The sequence below is a fragment of the Manis javanica genome, chromosome 4, assembly GCF_040802235.1.
Source record: "Manis javanica isolate MJ-LG chromosome 4, MJ_LKY, whole genome shotgun sequence".
Classification (NCBI taxonomy): domain Eukaryota; kingdom Metazoa; phylum Chordata; class Mammalia; order Pholidota; family Manidae; genus Manis; species Manis javanica.
In genome coordinates, this window is record NC_133159.1 from 19,210,879 (window position 1) to 19,229,750 (window position 18,872).

General features: G+C 40.1%; 2 protein-coding genes across 4 annotated transcripts in view; one reads left to right on the forward strand and one right to left on the reverse strand.

Moving 5' to 3' along the window:
• Window positions 1-3,281, forward strand: part of MTFR1L (mitochondrial fission regulator 1 like) — a 30,333-nt gene extending 27,052 nt beyond the window's left edge. For all 3 annotated transcript variants that reach the window (XM_073233431.1, XM_073233433.1, XM_073233432.1), the window contains exon 7: window positions 3,143-3,281. In XM_073233431.1, the coding sequence (XP_073089532.1) occupies window positions 3,143-3,266 (124 nt within the window). In that variant the 3' untranslated portion in view covers window positions 3,267-3,281. The remainder of the gene's footprint in view (window positions 1-3,142) is intronic.
• Window positions 24-18,516, reverse strand: AUNIP (aurora kinase A and ninein interacting protein). Its single transcript, XM_073233430.1, has 3 exons — window positions 18,343-18,516; window positions 3,252-3,390; window positions 24-1,389 (listed from the first exon to the last, which is right to left on the reverse strand). Exons 1-3 carry the CDS (start codon window positions 18,445-18,447, stop codon window positions 539-541), a joined length of 1,095 nt encoding a protein of 364 aa, XP_073089531.1. The 5' UTR covers window positions 18,448-18,516; the 3' UTR covers window positions 24-538.
• Between the last annotated feature and the right edge of the window lie 356 nt (window positions 18,517-18,872).

Here is an 18,872-nt window from a genome sequence, read left to right on the forward strand (position 1 = left end):
AAATGCTGTAAAGTTACCACAAAAATAACAAAACAAAACAACCACCCTCATTCCTGGTCTGTCATCCCTGACCCTGTACACCTGGGCCTGGAAAGTTTGCCTTACCAATCAAATAAGGAATAACGGTCCCAAGTTTAGGTTGAGTGGATAAGATATCAGCGAGAGATTAAAAGAACACACATCCATAAGCAGCAGTGTCCCAGTCAGGCATCTGAAAGGGCAAAGAGATGGCTCGTTGCAGGCTGACTAACAGTAACCCCTTTTTAGTGAAAGGATAAGTGCCTGTCCTGCTCTCACAGACTTGTCACAGACTCAGAGGGAATCCACCATCCACCTCTTCCTCAGGAAAAGGCACAATGGCAATCACACTATCTCAACAAGTCACTCCACCTGCTTTATTTACACACGAAAAATGCTCAATGACAAGTTGCATTCCATATGTACTTCCTACCAAACACATCTTCCCCAGCCACAAGATATTTACCTGTTATCTCTGTCATTTCAAAGTACTATTAGATCCAAATTCTCACAAAGACATTTAGACATGGTGCCTGATAACCTGATTACCTTCAGAGTCCTGGGTAAAGAGGAAATCAGGCTGCAGATTTAACTGAGTGGGCCTATCCTGGCCCTGAGTCCGAAGGCTTTTAGGACACTGCCCCAAGCCCTGATTCCAGTTAGTTACATCTCGGAAAGGAGCTCTAGAGCTGTGGGCTATGACCCGCTGGCCCTGGGAATCCTCAGTGAAAAGCTGACTCCAGGAGTCCTTGTCATTCTTTTCACTGTCCCAGGAAAACACTGAAACAGGAGAAGGGCTTTGTTTCATGGATTCTGTGTTTTCTCCACTCCAGGAATCCCTGTATGTTTGGAGGAGGACAGGGGCCTGCCAGGTTTCTTTAGCAGACACCTTTCCCAGTTTAGTCTTGTCCAAGGGCTGATGGCCTTGGCCCCCAGGTGGCTTAATGTGTCTCCTCATACCCCGATAGTTCTTTTTCTTAGATCCATGAAGCCATTCCCTCTCCCAGGAAGAATCCTTCTCTCCCTCCTTTTGATCCAGCAAGCAAGAACTTTCCAAGTTCTGGGTGAAGGAACAAGCCAGTGAGGCTTTACTCCGTTCAGCACAGCCGAAGGTGTCAGGCTGGAGTAAAGATAACTCAGTCAAAACTGAGGTTCCCATTCTGTGGTGGCCAGAAGTCTGGAGGGACTGAGGAGAAAGTCTAGCTTCCTGGATGTCTGCAGGGGTTGAAGTGGCCAAAGGGGGTGCCATGCAATCATGCCCCAAGCCCTGGATGAGATGGTCTAGCTGGGTTGCATCTTTCTTCTTAGACTCTTCTTTGGCCTGACCTACATGAGATGAAACACTCCTCTGGCCACCATCATTTGTCTTCCCTGTAAAAGAGACATGAGCAAATATTCTGTAGGAAAACTCTGCCTGGAGCAGGATTTAGTATCAACTATCACTACCTAGTGCAGGGGTCTTAAGACTCTCCATATACCTTTGTAGCTAATCTTCCTTCCAGTCTCTATTCTCTCTTGAATGGTATTTCTAAAATACAGATCTTATACACCCCTACTCATATATATAGATGTTTCCCATGACCTAACAAAGTCAAACATAGTATACTCAGAACTCGGCTTACTTTTCCGCTGAGTTTTCATATGTGGGGCTTGTTTAACATAGGGCACATCAGTTTTACTTTTGTTTTTTATTTCATGTGTTTTCTGCTAAATAGTGATCCTGGCCAAATATATACTCCTGGACATTATCCGTTGAGAAACATGTTCAACACACACTATTTTTGTCATGTCCCACATTAACCATCCAACTCTTAAGAAACCTTCTGGTGACAGTACAAATGTAGTACAAATATTCCATCCCCCAAATATTTCATGGGAAAGGGAATAAAAGACAATTAGGATGCTTAGTCAACCAGTAGGAAGGACAATAATAAGAAACAGGTACCAATATCCACCCTGTCTGTTATATCAGCATGGAATGGATCCTGTTCTGCCTTAAGATAAGGACAAATGACATGGAATTCCCACTCCCCTGCAAACTATACCAAGGTCTAATTACAAACAAAGCCACCTTTTCCAAAAAGAATTATCCTGCATGCTATGATTTGTGGAAGAGTTCCCAACTTTGCCTAAGAATTCAGTAGACTACAGAATATACAAGAATTTTGAAATGGGAAGAGTTTTTTAAAAACATCTGTATTGTATCCTTTATTGTATCCTTATAAGAAAGAGGGTGTTTCACTTCAGCATTTTATTAAAAATAATAATAATAAGGGAGAAATGTGGGATTCACATATAAATCAAGTATAAAAATCAAACGAATATTCATATTTGACCTGATTGTTTATAGTTCATAATGGGTGATCAAAACCGAAAGTTTCTGTGATGACTGCCCTTGCACTGTTCACCATGTAAGAACTTACTCACTATGTAAGAATTTGTTTACCATGTAAGAACTTGTTCGTTATGCTTCAGAAGATTGGAGACTGTTGAGAATTAGGCTTGGGGTTAATGATTGTGCACTGAGTCCCCTATATAGAATTTTATTGTTGTTAACAACCATTTGATCAATAAATATGAGAGATGCCCTCTCAAAAAAAAAAAAAAAAGAAAGAAAGAGGGTGTTTTAAGTTTTTGTTTGGAGTAGGGAGAGTACATTTTTGAAGGTTTATGCAAAGCAGTCCTGGGAATTGCATGGAGTTAGAGCTCTCCTCCCATGCCTTCAGCTCGCAGGAAGCCTGGGTTATAAGCCCCAGCCTGCTCTGAGGCAGCTGACCCCTGAAGAGGGACATGTGAACTGCCAAAGAATGACGAGACACAAGCCAACTTCACACCAACCTTTCTAAGAAAAAAGCATCTTTGAACCTTGACTAATTTGAGAAACTTCACACAGAAATATCAAGTAATCCACGGATAACTCACTGTGGCCTATCCAAGACATATACCTACTTAATGGCAGGTCAATTCCCCTGTGCACCCCAACTCCCCAAGTACACCTCTTCTTACTGTCAGGGAATACAAATATCTGAGCAAAACAGAACAAGAAAAGTTATATTTGTAAAGTATGTATATATTGCTTTTCAAAAGAGGATCATTTCTTGTGTTCTATAACCTTTTCTAATAGGTCAACCAAGCCTAACACAACTAGTGTCGCCATTTCTCACAAATGTTCCAGCATGGAAGAATGCAGACTCCATTTTTCTCCCTGTATGCTCCTGGATGGGTCCCCATACCTGGCTGCAAGGTGAAGAAGGAAGTAATGCTGGTCTGCTGAATGCCTGTAGAGGGAGTTCTTTGAGTAAAAGAAATTTCAGCTGTTCTTTCTCCAGGAAAAAGTGTTAGCATTTTGGTGCTTGGCTTGACTAGATGTGTCTGAAAAGGAGGAGAGAAAGAGTAATAGAACCTATTAATATCAAAACAGTGGCCACACAGGAGAGATTCAGCAAACACAAGGGACCCTCAGGAACCACACTGGACCCTTTGGATTCCACTCATATCGTATTCTCTAGGTAGTTTTTGCCATACCTCATCTTCTACCATTTCCTGCCATACTGATGGTGTTTGTTTTTCTTAGGAATCACATATTCCAACTACAGCCCAATTTTTCTGCTTTCCCATGGAACTAAGGCAGGCTGATTGAACAAATAGGATTTGTTCAAGAGATTCCAGGGAAGATGCTCTCTCCTTTATATTTAAACATAATCAGTGCCTCCCTATCAGCAGCAGCAGTTGATAGACTTTCAATACTTAAATAGTCACATAGTGTTAAGAGCACAGCTCCAGAGTCAAAAAGCTTGGGTTCAAATAAATCCCAATTCTGCTGCTGATACCAATTAGCTGTGTGACCCTCTGCAAATTACTTAATCTTGCTGTGTCTCATTCTTACATGTGAAATGGGACAGTAAAAGTACCTATCCCACAGGGCAGTTATGATGACTTGGTGAGTTAATTTTCGTAAAAGGCTTACACATTACACAGTTCCTGGCATACAATGAAACAGACTCAGTCTTGCCACACTTTCATCTCAGGCTCCTTTATACTTCAGAGTGTGAATTAGAAGATGGTCTAAACAGGCTTGGGAAGTGAGTTTTGTCAACAAACTGTAAATATAACCTCATCCTTATTTAGTGTGATTTGTTTTTGTTTCCATTTGCTTGTTATGGAATGCCTGAGAAGCAGGGGTTATATTCAATTCAACTCGGCTGTGAAAGCTAAAGAATAGATGGTATTTGCCAATATCACACTGCAAGTTGGAGACAGGCCTGAAATTTGAACCCAAATTATTAATTTGAGCCACAAAATGACTTCATTTCATTTTTAATTTAGAAATTAAAATATACTTTAAGTATTTAAAAGAAGAAATAAATCTTGGCTGTAAAGTTAACTTTCCACCACACAAAACTAGAAAAGATACATGCAAGAATTGATTTTAGATAATGGACAACGGGCACTACAGGACCGTGATCCCTGAGAGAAGGAAAACAAATGAGGTGAGCCCTGTGATCACCCTGGCTGTCTGCCTGGAAGCACTTGCCAGACCACAATGTACAGACAGACTTCCCAGGGAGAGCACTGCATTCTTGATGAACTGATTAGATTGAGACTGGAATTTGAGAAAGCTGAGGTGGCTGGTATTTGTGGCAGAGAAATACAGCTGACTCGAACAATGTAGGGATTAGGGGCACCAATCCCCCATGCAGCCAAATACCCACATATAACTTTTGACTCCTCAAAACTTCACTACTAATAGCCTACTGTTGACCAGAAAGCCTTACCAATAACATAAACAGTTGATTAACACATACTTTGTATTTGTATTGTATACTATATTCCTATAATAAAGTAAGCTAGAAAAAAGAAAATGTTTTTTCAAATTGTTGCAATCTCAATAATTTTTTCCACTATATTGAAAAAACCCACATATAAGTGGATCTGTACAGTTCAAACCTGTGTTGTTCAAGGATCATCTGTACATTTAGAAATCTACATAGGGATCCCTTTGGTCCATTACTGAATCCTAGGCTACACATGTGTTAGGTGACACCCCGTAAGGCAAGACAAAGAAATGCCAGGAACTGCAATCTGGACAATTCCCAGAACTCACATGAGGCTGGGAGAGATCCCCCCAGCCATAGAAGAGACCTCCTTGAACACCAGAGGCATTCAGCAGAGTTCTCAGAAGGATCATCCCTTAGCAATAGAGCTAAACTAACTCTAGATCAAAAGCTATTCCAAACCTGTTAACACAGTTTAAAAGCAAGCATAGAAAGTATCAAGCTGATTAGCAATTAACTACCTGCCAAAAATTTCAATATTCTTTAAAGACAACAGAATCCTGACAAGCAACAATGTAGCACTCATAATGTCCAGCATGCAATAAAAAGTTACTACATATGTACACACTTCCAATTGTAAAATAAATAAGTAACCGGGATGTAATGTATAGGATAAGGAATATAGTCAAAATATTGTAACAACTTGGTATGGTGATAGCTGGTACCTAGAATTATCATGTATATAAATGTTGAATCACTGTGTTGTACACCTGAAACTAATGTAATACTGTGTGTCAACTACCCTTCAATAAAAAATACTTATCTAAAAAAAAAAAATTACTACATATGTGAAGAAGCAGGAAAATATCCGTAAGAATAGGGCAGGGGATGGGGTGGGGGTGTAGGTAATCAGTTAATAGAAACAGACCCAGAAATGTCAGGGATGAAAGAACTAGTAGACAACACTAGTTACTATAAATATGCTCAAAGACTTAAAGGAAAATATGGAAATAAATAGAGAAGTGAAAGATACAAAAAGTCACTAGATGGGCTTAATAACAGATTAGAGACTACAGAAGCAAGTAAGAGTTAACCTGAAGACACAGCATTATAAACTATCCAAATGGAGCAAAGAGAGAAAAAAAACTGCAAAAGAATAAAGCCTTTATAATCTGTGGGATATCAGGCATCATACATGTAATTAGAAATACAAAAAAACAGGGTGGAAGAGGGCAGAAATTATATTTGAAGAAATGATGGTCAAAACTTTTCCAAATTTTATGAAAACTACCAACTGTTACACTGTTTTTCAAAAATGGCCAATGCAAGATCTCCCATTTCTCATGCTCTTCTTAAAATGTGACCTTGCCACTCCTCCCAAGTGGTGAGGTCCATATTCCCTCACCTTGAACTTGGGAACATTGTGAGTGCCTGACCAACAAAGTATGATAAAAGTAACACTACATGATTTCCAAAACTAGATCACAAAAATGCCATGCACTTTTTTCTGTCTTGCTTTCTTGAGATGCTCACTCTTGGAACCTGGGCACCATGCTGTGAAGAAGCCCAAGCAGACACATACCTCTCAAAATTTTATGGGAGACACATCCTAAATATTCAAAAATATGTGAGATAGTATGCCAAGTATTTGTGCACCTATATACTTGGTACTGGGAAATTAGTGATGAACAAAACAGACTGTTTCACCCCTGGTAAAGCTTACAGCTTAAGGGGAAAAACAAACAAACTAATAAGTAGTTACTGAAATTACTACAAGTATACTAAGTTGTATAAACAACACCTACAGTAAACTAAAGATTATCAGAAAATGTTAAGACTTCAATTAACAGAATATCTGGGAATGAAGCTTTTCACCAAGTTGGCCATACATAATAGGAGTAGAAAGACATTCCTTCCTTAAGTCAGAGTGTTACTGCCCCAGTTATAGCTCTCTCAGAAGGCCCACGGCTTTAAAGATCTATGTTTTATCTCAGTCGAATATTAAGACTAAGTGAAAACACATCAGCTAGAACTGAGAGGGGCCCAGCTACAAAGTCTTCTGTCCAATTATCCCTACCTCAGAATTAAAGGGAGGCCCTGTGCATATTACACAGTATTAAAAAGCATATCTAAAGGCGGAGCAAAGATGGCAGCATGAGTAGAGCAGTGGAAATCTCCTCCCAAAACCATATATATTTTTGAAAATTCAACAAATACAACTATCCCTAAAAGAGAGACCAGAAGATACAGGACAACAGCCAGGCTACATCTACACCTGCGAGAACCCAGCGCCTTGCGAAGGGGGTAAGATACAAGCCGTGGTCCGATGGGACCGAGCGGCCAGATGGGACCAAGCGCCCCTCACCCCAGCTCCTGGCAGGAGGAGAGGAGTCGGAGCGGGGAGGGAGAGGAAGCCCAGGACTGCTAAACACCCAGCCCTAGCCATCCACACTGGGAGCACAGACACACAGTGCATGGGGTGCTGGATACTAGGGAAACGGGACAGTAAAACATGCAACTGGGTCCCCGCAGCTGGTGCCCCTAGGACAAAAAAAGTGAGTGCATTTTGAAAGACTTAAAGGGGCAGGGACCCCACAGCTGGACAGAAACATCCTGGGACACTTAGCCCAGCAGCTGGAAATCCCGGGGAACTCCAGGCGCCCTAACCCCATGGGCGGCAGTGCAGCTCAGAGGCCCCTCACGGAGATAAACAGCCTCCTGCCCTTTTTCCCTCCGATGCCACTCCACCATAGTGGAGCAGCAGCCTGAGGCAGCAGGGCAGACCTCCTTTCACAGTGGCCAAGCAAGAATCAGACACCCCATCTGCGCACAGCTGCCCAGCACAAGCCGCTAGGGGTTGTTGCTCTCCCAGGAGAGGAAGGCCACAACTAGCAAGAAGGGACATTCTCCCAGCCAACACATGTGCCAGCTCCCCACAACTACCTCTGTCGCCATGAAAAGGCAGAATAATTTGACACTGACCAGACTAACCCAGACATCCTCCCCTGAGAAGGAATCTGGGGAGATAGACCTAACCAATCTCCCTGAGAAAGAATTCAAAATAAAGGTCATAACCATGCTGATGGAGCTGCAGAGAAATACGCAAGAGCTAAGGGATGACATCCGGAAGGAGATTACAGAAATGAAACAATCTCTGGAAGAATTTATAAGCAGAATGGATAAGATGCAAGAGGTCATTGATGGAATAGAAACCAGAGAACAGGAACGCACAGAAGCTGACGCAGAGAGAATAAAAGGATCCCCAGGAATGAATCAATGTTAAGAGAACTGTGTGACCAATCCAAACAGAACAATATTCACATTATAGGGGTACCAGAAGAAGAAGAGAGAGAAAAAGGGATAGAAAGTGTATTTGAAGAAATAATTGCTGAAAACTTCCCCAAACTGGGGGAGCAAATAATCACTCAGACCACAGAACTCCCAACAGAAGGGACCCGAGAAGGACAACACCAAGACACATAATAATTAAAATGGCAAAGATCAAGGACAAGGACAAAGAGTTTTAAAGGCAGCTAGAGAGAGGAAAAAGGTCACCTACAAAGGAAAACCCATCAGGTTATCATCAGATTTCTCAACAGAAACTTTACAGGCCAGAAGAGAATGGCATGATATATTTAATTCAATGAAACAGAAGGGCCTTGAACCAAGAATATTGTATCCAGCACGATTATCATTTAAATATGAAGGAAGGATTAAACAATTCCCAGACAAGCAAAAGTTGAGGGAATTTGCCTCCCACAAACCACCTCTACAGGGTATTTTAGAGGGACTGCTCTAGATGGGAGCATTCCTAAAAGAGCACAGAACAAAACACCCAACGTATGAAGAATGGAGGAGGAGGAATAAGAAGGGAGAGAAATAATCATCAGACTGTGCTTATAATAGCTCAATAAGCAAGTTAAGTTAGACAGTAAGGTAGTAAACAAGCTAACCTTGAACCTTTGGTACCCACGAATCTAAAGCCTGCAATAGCAATAAGTACATATCTTTCAATAGTCACCCTAAATGTAAATGGGCTGAATGCACCAATCAAAAGACACAGAGTAATAGAATGGATAAAAAGCAAGACCCATATATATGCTGCTTGCAAGAGACTCACCGCAAACCCAAAGACATGAACAAACTAAAAGTCAAGGGATGGAAAAAGATATTTCATGGAAACAACAGGGAGAAAAAAGCAGGTGTTGCAGTACTAGTGTCAGACAAAATAGACTTCAAAACAAAGAAAGCAAGAGATAAAGAAGGACACTACATAATGATAAAGGGCTCAGTCTAACAAGAGGATATAACATTATAAACATATATGCACCCAATACAGAAGCAGCAATATATGTGAAACACACACTAACAGAATTAAAGGAGGAAATAGAATGCAATGCATTCATTTTGGGAGACTTTAACACACCACTCACTCCAAAGGACAGATCCACCAGACAGAAAATGAGTAAGGACACAGAGGCACTGAACAACACACTACAACAGATGGACCTAATAGACATCTATGGAACTCTACATCCAAAAGCAACAGCATACACATTCTTCTCAAGTCCACATGGAACATTCTTCAGAATAGACCACATACTAGGCCACAAAAAGAGCATCAGTAAATTCAAAAGATGGAAATCCTACCAACCAACTTTTCAGACCACAAAGGTATAAAACTAGAAATAAATTGTACAAAAAAGCAAAAAGGCTCACAAACACATGGAGGCTTAACAACATGCTCCTAAATAATCAATAGATCAATGACCAAATTAAAATGGAGACCCAGCAATATATGGAAACAAATGAAAACAACAACGCAAAGCCCCAACTTCTGTGGGATGTAGCAAAAGCAGTCTTAGGAGGAAAGTATATAACAATCCAGGCATTTTTAAAGAACGAAGAACAATCCCAAATGAATACTCTAATGTCACAATTATTGAAATTGGAAAAAGAAGAACAAATGAGGCCTAAGGTCAGCAGATGGAGGGACATAATAACGATAAGAGAAGAAATAAATAAAATTGAGAATAAAACAATAGAAAAAATCAATGAAACCAAGAGCTGGTTCTTTGAGAAAATAAACAAAATAGATAAGCCTCTAGCCAGACTTATTAAGAGAAAAAGAGAATCAACACAAATCAACAGAATCAGAAATGAGAAAGGAAAAATCACAACGGACCCCACAGAAATACAAAAAATTATTAGAGAATACTGTGAAAACCTATATGCTAACAAGCTGGAAAACCTAGGAGAAATGGATAACTTCCTAGAAAAACACAACCTTCCAAGACTGACCAAGGAAGAAACACAAAATCTACACAGACCAATTACCAGCAAAGAAATTGAAGCAGTAATCAAAAAACTACCCAAGAACAAAACCCCTGGGCCAGATGGATTTACCTCGGAATTTTATCAGACACACAGAGAAGACATAATACCCATTCTCCTTAAAGTTTTCCAAAAAATAGAAGAGGAGGGAATACTCCCAAACTCATTCTTTGAAGCCAACATCACCCTAATACCAAAACCAGGCAAAGACCCCACCAAAAAAGGAAACTACAGACCAATATCCCTGATGAACGTAGATGCAAAAATACTCAACAAAATATTAGCAAACTGAATTCAAAAATACATCAAAAGGATCATACACCATGACCAAGTGGGATTCATCCCAGGGATGCAAGGATGGTACAGCATTCGAAAATCCATCAACATCATCCACCACATCAACAAAAAGAACAAAAACCACATGATCATCTCCATAGATGCTGAAAAAGCATTTGACAAAATTCAACATCCATTCGTGATAAAAACTCTCAACAAAATGGGCAAAGAGGGCAAGTACCTCAACATAATAAAGGCCATATATGATAAACCCACAGCCAACATTATACTGAACAGCGAGAAGCTGAAAGCTTTTCCTCTGAGATCGGGAACCAGACAGGGATGCCCACTCTCCCCACTGTTATTTAACATAGTACTGGAGGTCCTAGCCACGGCAATCAGACAAAACAAAGAAATACAAGGAATCCAGATTGGTAAAGAAGAAGTTAAACTGTCACTATTTGCAGATAACATGATATTGTACATAAAAAACCCTAAAGACTCCACTTCAAAACTACTAGAACTGATATCGGAATACAGCAAAGTTGCAGGATACAAAATTAACACACAGAAATCTGTGGCTTTCCTATACACTAACAATGAACCAAAAGAAAGAGAAATCAGGAAAACAACTCCATTCACAACTGCATCAAAAAGAATAAAATACCTACGAATAAACCTAACCAAGGAAGTGAAAGACCTATACCCTGAAAACTACAAGTCACTCTTAAGAGAAATTAAAGAGGAGACTAACAAATGGAAACTCATCCCATGCTCCAGGCTAGGAAGAATTAAAATTGTCAAAATGGCCATCCTGTCAAAGCAATATACAGATTTGATGCAATCCCTATTAAATTACCAACAGCATTCTTCAATGAACTGGGACAAATAGTTCAAAAATTCATATGGAACCACCAAAGACCCCGAATAGCCAAAGCAATCCTGAGAAGGAAGAATAAAGTGGGGGGGTCTCACTCCCCAACTTCAAGCTCTACTACAAAGCCACAGTAATCAAGACAGTTTGGTACTGGCACAAGAACAGAGTCACAGACCAGTGGAACAGAACAGAGACTCCAGACATTAACCCAAACATATATGGCCAATTAATATACGATAAAGGAGCCATGGACATACAATGGGGAAATGACAGTCTCTTCAAAAGATGGTGCTGGCAAAACTGGACAGCTACATGTAAGAGAATGAAACTGTATCACTGTCTAACCCCACAGACAAAAGTAAACTCCAAATGGATCAAAGACCTGAATGTAAGTCATGAAACCATAAAACTCTTAGAAAAAAACATAGGCAAAAATCTCATGGACATAAACATGAGTGACTTCTTCATGAACATATCTCCCCGGGCAAGGGAAACACCAGCAAAATGAACAAGTGGGACTATATCAAGCTAAAAAGCTTCTGTACAGTAAAGGACACCACCAATAGAACAAAAAGGTATCCTACAGTATGGGAGAATATATTCATAAATGACAGATCCGATAAAGGCTTGACATCCAAAATATATAAAGAGCTCACACACCTCAACAAACAAAAAGCAAATAATCCAATTAAAAAATGGGCAGAGGTGTTGAATAGACAGTTCTCTAAAGAAATTCAGATGGCCAACAGACACATGAAAAGATGCTCCACATTGCTTGTCATCAGAGAAATGAAAATTAAAACCACAATGAGATAGCACCTCATACCAGTAAGGATCGCCATCACTGAAAAGACAAACAACAACAAATGTTGGCGAGGTTGTAGAGAAAGGGGAACCCTCCTACACTGCTGGTGGGAATGTAAATTGTTCAACCATTGTGGAAAGCAGTATGGAGGTTCCTCAAAATGCTCAAAATAGAAATATCATTTGACCCAGGAATTCCACTTCTCAGAATTTACCCTAAGAATGCAGCACTCCAGTTTGAAAAAGACAGATGCACCCCTATGTTTATCGCTGCACTATTTACAATAGCCAAGATATGGAAGCAATCTAAATGTCCATCAGTAGATGAATGGATAAAGAAGATGTGGTACATATATGCAATGGAATATTACTCAGCCATAAGAAAAAAACAGATCCTACCATTTGCAACAACATGGATGGAGCTAGAGGGTATTATGCTCAGTGAGATAAGCCAGGAGGAGAAAGACAAGTACCAAATGATTTCACTCATATGTGGAGTATAAGAACAAAGGAAAACTGAAGGAACAAAACAGCAGCAGAATCACAGAACCCAAGAATAGACTAAGTTACCAAAGGGAAAGGGACTGGGGAGGATGGGTGGGAAGGGAGGGACAAGGGCGGGGGAAAAAGGGGCAAAGGGGAGAGCATAGTAAACATAGTATTCTTCATGTAAGTGTAGATTAAAGATTAAAATAAAAAAAAATAAAAAATAAAAAATGAAAAAAAGAAAGAAAGAAAAGGTGGATTACTACTTGATAGGATAAAACAATTGGTAAATCAAAGATTAACACATGCTTTAAATATCCTTAATGTTGATCACTTAAAGGGTGTCAGATGATCAGCTATGGAGGTACTCTTTTCTGATAATATTCCTTTCTCTTAACAAAAATAAAAATAAAAAAATAAAAAAATAAAAAAAAAGCAGTTCCTGTGTGCTGACCTCCAATGAGTTCTACACAGTGGTATAGGGGGCATGTCAAAGTGTGGGCAAAGGGTCTGTTTGTTTCTATGCAGAAGATCAAGGCCTAGCTTGGCTACCCAGAAAATGAACTAAGATACGATATGAGGAGGAGCTTCCAGCATCAGCACTCTCTGGAGGACTTGTGCCGAGGGATGATCATCAAAAAGCCTCCACAGGGATCCGGGCGATGCTGTGGTTGTGGCTGCGTCCACCCCACCGTTTCCTGGACTTGCCATTGGAATGAGGAGGGAGATGTCTAGGCTGGCATGTGCATACAGTGAGACAACGAATTTGACCGGATCTGTACTGTTGGAACTCAATCAGGAGTTGGGAGGGGTGCAAGTTGTAGCGCTCCAAAATCTTATGACTATAGACTATCTACGGTTAAAAGAACATATGGGATGTGAACTGATCCCAGAAATGGGTTGCTTTAATTTGTCTGATTTCTCTCAGACTGTTCAAGTACAGTTGGACAATATCCATCATATCATAGACTAATTTTCACAAATGCCTAGGGTGCCTAAATGGTTTTCTTGGCTTCACTGGAGATGGATGGTAATTATAGATTTGCTTTGTTTATGTCACCCTATTCCTATTATGTTAATATGTGTGTGCAAGTTAGTTAGTAGTTTAAAACCTATACATGCTTAAGGTACTCTACAAGAAGATATGTCAAAGAAATAATCAATCCTCCCATGTTTTCTTCCATATGCTACCTCTATAGCTTTTCTTCTTCCTTCCTAATTACAACCCTTAAATAGAATTCGTGCCTCATATCGAATTTACCGAGTATCATAATTCCTCCAGGTGGTAAAGGTACCTCGAGACAAGTGCTGGGCATAGAAGCCACAGGGCATAAATCTGAAAAGAAGTAAAAAGCTAACCTTTTCAAACAATATGGCTTCTCTCTCACTTACCAACTTTACATTTCCCTGTATGGCCCCGGAAGATGACTGGTTAGCCAGAGACGGGTAAGATTCCTCAAGGGAAGAACAACCTAAGACAGGCACAGTCACTGGGGGGCCATCAGGTGAGAAATTGGGGAACAACAGTGGTGAAGCTTAGAACCTCACCCCCACATGTGTTGAGAGAAAGCTTCTGCATCCATGGATGTTTTATTGCCCTTGTCTAGCTCGGATTAGCACATAGTCTACAGGCACACACCTGATCATCTACAATTGCTCTCTTACAACACTAAACTATGTTTTCTACCTTTATCTTGCATCTACCTACCACTTCAGCATTTTATTAAAAATAAAAATAATAATAATAATAAAGGGAGAAATGTGGGATCCACATATAAATCAAGTATAAAAATCAAATGAATATTCATATTTCACCTGATTGTTTATAGTTCATAATGCATGATCAGAACCGAAAGTTTCTGTGATGAATGCCCTTGTACTGTTCACCATGTAAGAACTTATTCACTATGTAAGAATTCGTTCACCATGTAAGAACTTGTTCATTATGCTTCAGAAGATTGGAGACTGACGAGAACTAGGCTTGAGATGGGTTAATTATTGTGCATTGAGCATTGACCCACCTATACAGAATTTTATTGTTGTTAACAACCATTTGATCAATAAATATGAGAGATGCCCTCTCAAAAAAAAAAAAAGGGGGGGGCATTACGATTAGCATGTGTAGTGTGGGGGGTGGCACGGGGAGGGCTGTGCAACACAGAGAAGACAAGTAGTGATTTTACAGCATCTTACTACGCTGATGGACAGTGACTGTGAAGGGGTATGAACGGGGGAGCCTAGTAAACATAATGTTCTTCATGTAATTGTAGATTAATGATACCAAAAAAAAAAAAAAAGCCCACAAACACATGGAGGCTTAACAGCATGCTCCTAAATAATCAATGGATGAATGACAGAATAAAAACAGAGATCAAGCAATATATGAAGACAAATGAAAACAACAATTCAACACCCCAACTTCTGTGGGACTCAGTGAAGACTGTTCTAAGAGGAAAGTATATAGCCATACAGGCTTACCTCAAGAAACAGCAATCCCAAATGAACAGTCTAAACTCACAATTAATGAAACTAGAAAAAGAAGAACAAATGAGGCCCAAAATCAGTAGAAGGAGGGACATAATTAAGCTCAGAGAAGAAATAAAATTGAGAAGAATAAAACAATAGAAAGAATTAATGAATTTTTTATTTGAGAAAATAAACAACAGATAAAACCCTAACCAGACTTATCATGAAAAAAAAAAGAGAATCTATACACATAAACAGAATCAGAAATGAGAAAGGAAAAATCACTATGGGCACCACAGAAATACAAAGAATTATTAGAGAATACAATGAAAAATTACATGCTAACAAATTGGATAATCTAGAAGAAATGGACAGCTTTCTAGAAAAATACAACCTTCCAAGACTGACCCAGGAAGAAACAGAAAATCTGAACAGACCAATTACCAGCAATGAAATTGAATAAGTAATCAAAAAACTACCCAAGAACAAAATCCCCAGTCCAGACGGCTTCATCACTGAATTTTATCAAACATTTAGTGAAGACCTAATACCCATCTTTAGTTTTCCAAAAAGAGAAAGAGAAGAGAATACTTCCAGAATCATTCTATGAAAGCAGCATCACGCAAATACCAAAACCAGGCAAAAACACCACAAAAAAAGAAAATTACAGACCAATATCCCTGATGCACATACATGCAAAAATACTCAACAAAATATTAGCAAACTGAATTCAAAAATACATAAAAACATCACCCATCATGATTAAGTGGGATTTATCTCAGGGATGCAAGGTTGGTACAATATTCGAAAATCCATCAACGTCATACACCACATCAACAAAAAGAAGTACAAAAATCACGTGATCATCTCCATAGATGCTGAAAAAGCATTTGACAAAATTCATCATACATTCATGATAACAACTCAACAAAATGAGCATAGAGGGCAAGTACCTCAACATAATAAAAGCCATATATGACAAACCCACAACCAACATCATACTTAACACCAAAAAGCTGAAAGCTTTTCCTCTAAGATCAGGAACAAGACAAGGATGCCCATTCTCCCCACTTTTATTCAACATAGTTCTAGAGGTCTTAGCCACAGCAATCAGACAACACAAAGAGATAAAAGGCACCCAAATTGGTAAGGAAGAAGTTAAACTGTCATTGTTTGCAGATGACATGATAATGTATATAAAAAAACCCTAAAGAATACACTCCAAAACTACTAGAACTAATGACTGAATTCAGCAAAGTTGCAGGATACAAAATCAATACACAGAAATCTGTTGCATTCCTATATACTAACGATGAACTAGCAGAAAGAGAAATGAGGAAAACAATTGCCTCAAAAAGAATAAAATACCTAGGAATAAACCTAACCAAGGAGGTGAAAGACCTATATGCTGAAAACTACAAGACACTCATGAGAAAAATTAAAGATACCAATAAATGGAAACATATCCCATGATCATGAGTAGGAAGAATATTGTCAAAACAGTCATCCGGCCTAAAGCAATCTACAGATTCAATGCAATCCCTATCAAAATACCAACAGCATTCTTCAACGAACTAGAAGAAATAGTTCTAAAATTCATATGGAACCACAACAGACCCCGAATAGCCAAAGCAATTCTGAGAAGGAAGAATAAACCTGGGGGGATTATGCTCCCCAACTTCAAGCTCTACTACAAAGCCACAGTAATCAAGACAATTTGGTACTGGAGCAAGAACAGATCCATGATGGGAAGTGCCTGAGAGTTCTCCCTCTTAAACTTATCACTCAAATGTCGCCTTACACTTGTTTCTAAGTGCTATGTACTTTCTCTCTGACATAATGATATTCCAAAAAGGTCCCTCCTGGCACTAAGGTGCAAAACCACACAGTATGGATAACCTGACTCTTGATCTTGATCAGCAATGCTTTCAGAGCACAACCTTAATCAAAAGAGCAAAATGTGAAAATTAATGTGAAAATTAAAAGGGAAACCTCACTAAAGTGGAGTCTGGAGGCCAAGAGAGCCGTATCACTCCAAGTCAATTATAAGAATTGTAAATTACAGACCCCAATTTTAGAATCCACAACAGGAAGGAATCTCAATTACAGGCCCCAACAGGGAAAGATGTATATTGCTCTCCTACAAGAAAATGACAACCCCAGCTACTCAGCCTGAGAAACTTTCAATACCTTGAACTCTTACTTTTCTCCAATGGACTTTTGTTCAAAACAACCCCTCCCAACTTCCTCCCCCTTCTCCATAAAATAAAGTTCCTCTCCTTTGTTTGTTGGACGAGCCTATGGTTTTGCCATAATTTGAATGTCTTAAACTGCAATTCTCTGCTATTCCTGAATAAACCCATTTTTGCTGGTAAAATATCTGTTTTCTTTTTAAGGTTAACCCAAAGAAAACAAAAACACCAAATTCAAAGAGATATATGCACTGCTATGTTCATTGCAGCATTATTTACAATAGCCCCAGTATGGAAGCAATAGCTGCGATACGGAAACAACCTAAGTCCATTGATAGATTAATGGATAAGGAGGTGTGGTACGTACACACACAATGAAATATTTCTCAACTATAAGGAATGAAATCTTGCCATTTGTGATAGCATGGATGGACCCAGAGGGTATTATGCTAAGTGAAATAAATCAAACAAAGACAAATATTGTCTGACTTCACTTATATGTGGAATCTTAAAACAGAAACAGACCCCTGAATATGGAAAACAAACCACTGGTTACTGGAGGGATATGGAAGCAGGGCAGGCAAACTAGGTGAAGGCGATTAAGAGGCACAAACTTCCAGTTATGAAATGTTAGTAATGGGGATGTAATGTACAGTATAGGGAATATATTCAGTAACACTCAAATAATTTTGGTGACACACAGTAACTAGAGTTACAGTGGGGATTTCAGAAAGTATAAAAATACCAAATCACTATGACGTACACCTGAAACGAATAGGATATTGTATGTCCATTACACTTAAAAAGAAAAAGAAAGAAAAAACCTCCTCGGAGCAAATTTTCTCTCCACCCTCTCCCCATACCTCGAAGCCTTGCTGTCCCAGTCTCCACATCCATCCACAAACTGCCTGCCTTCCGCCATTTTCTCTCCACTCTTCCCAAACCCCATTTTTCACCCTTTTTCAGACTCCCTCTCACCAATGACATCCCAGAGCTGTTCCTTTCTCGTCCCCGACTTTGCTTCCATCACCTCCCGGTCCCCCCAAACTCGTCTTTTCTCCAGCCGGCAGGCCCCTAGCTCCCTCACCCACCCTCTCGTGCCCCAACGTCCCACCTGAACTTTCCGCTTCTTCAGCGCTGCCGCGTCCAGCCACACGCCGCAGGCCTCCACCTCGGGGCCTCTCCTCCTCATGGCGTCTGAGGAGACTAACCAAACCATCGACTCCGGTTCGGCTGCCTCAGGGAATGGCCGTAACCGACTCTGCCAACGTTCAGATCTCCCGCCAACGCCGGGGGCGGGGCTACGCCGTTGTCGGCCCGGCGCAGGCACCGCCCCCAGCGTCAGTTCCACCTCGACCCAGGCTCCGCCCCTCCCCTAAGCCCAGTCGGGCTCCTTAACCACCACCGCTACGTGTACGTAGAGCACCTTTCTCTATTCCAAAGATTTCCTGTCCTTTCTGATCTTCGCATTCGAGAGTTGCTTTCTGGAAATTATGCTATGTGCACGCGTTCGCGACATTGCACGAGGAAGATGCATTTTATTTTTGCTGAGTTGCACTTTCTTACTGTAAACAAATAACTATTCCCTGGCTCAGGGTTTTCCCAGGCTCATGGTTGAATCCTCACAGTCCTTCCGAAAGGAAG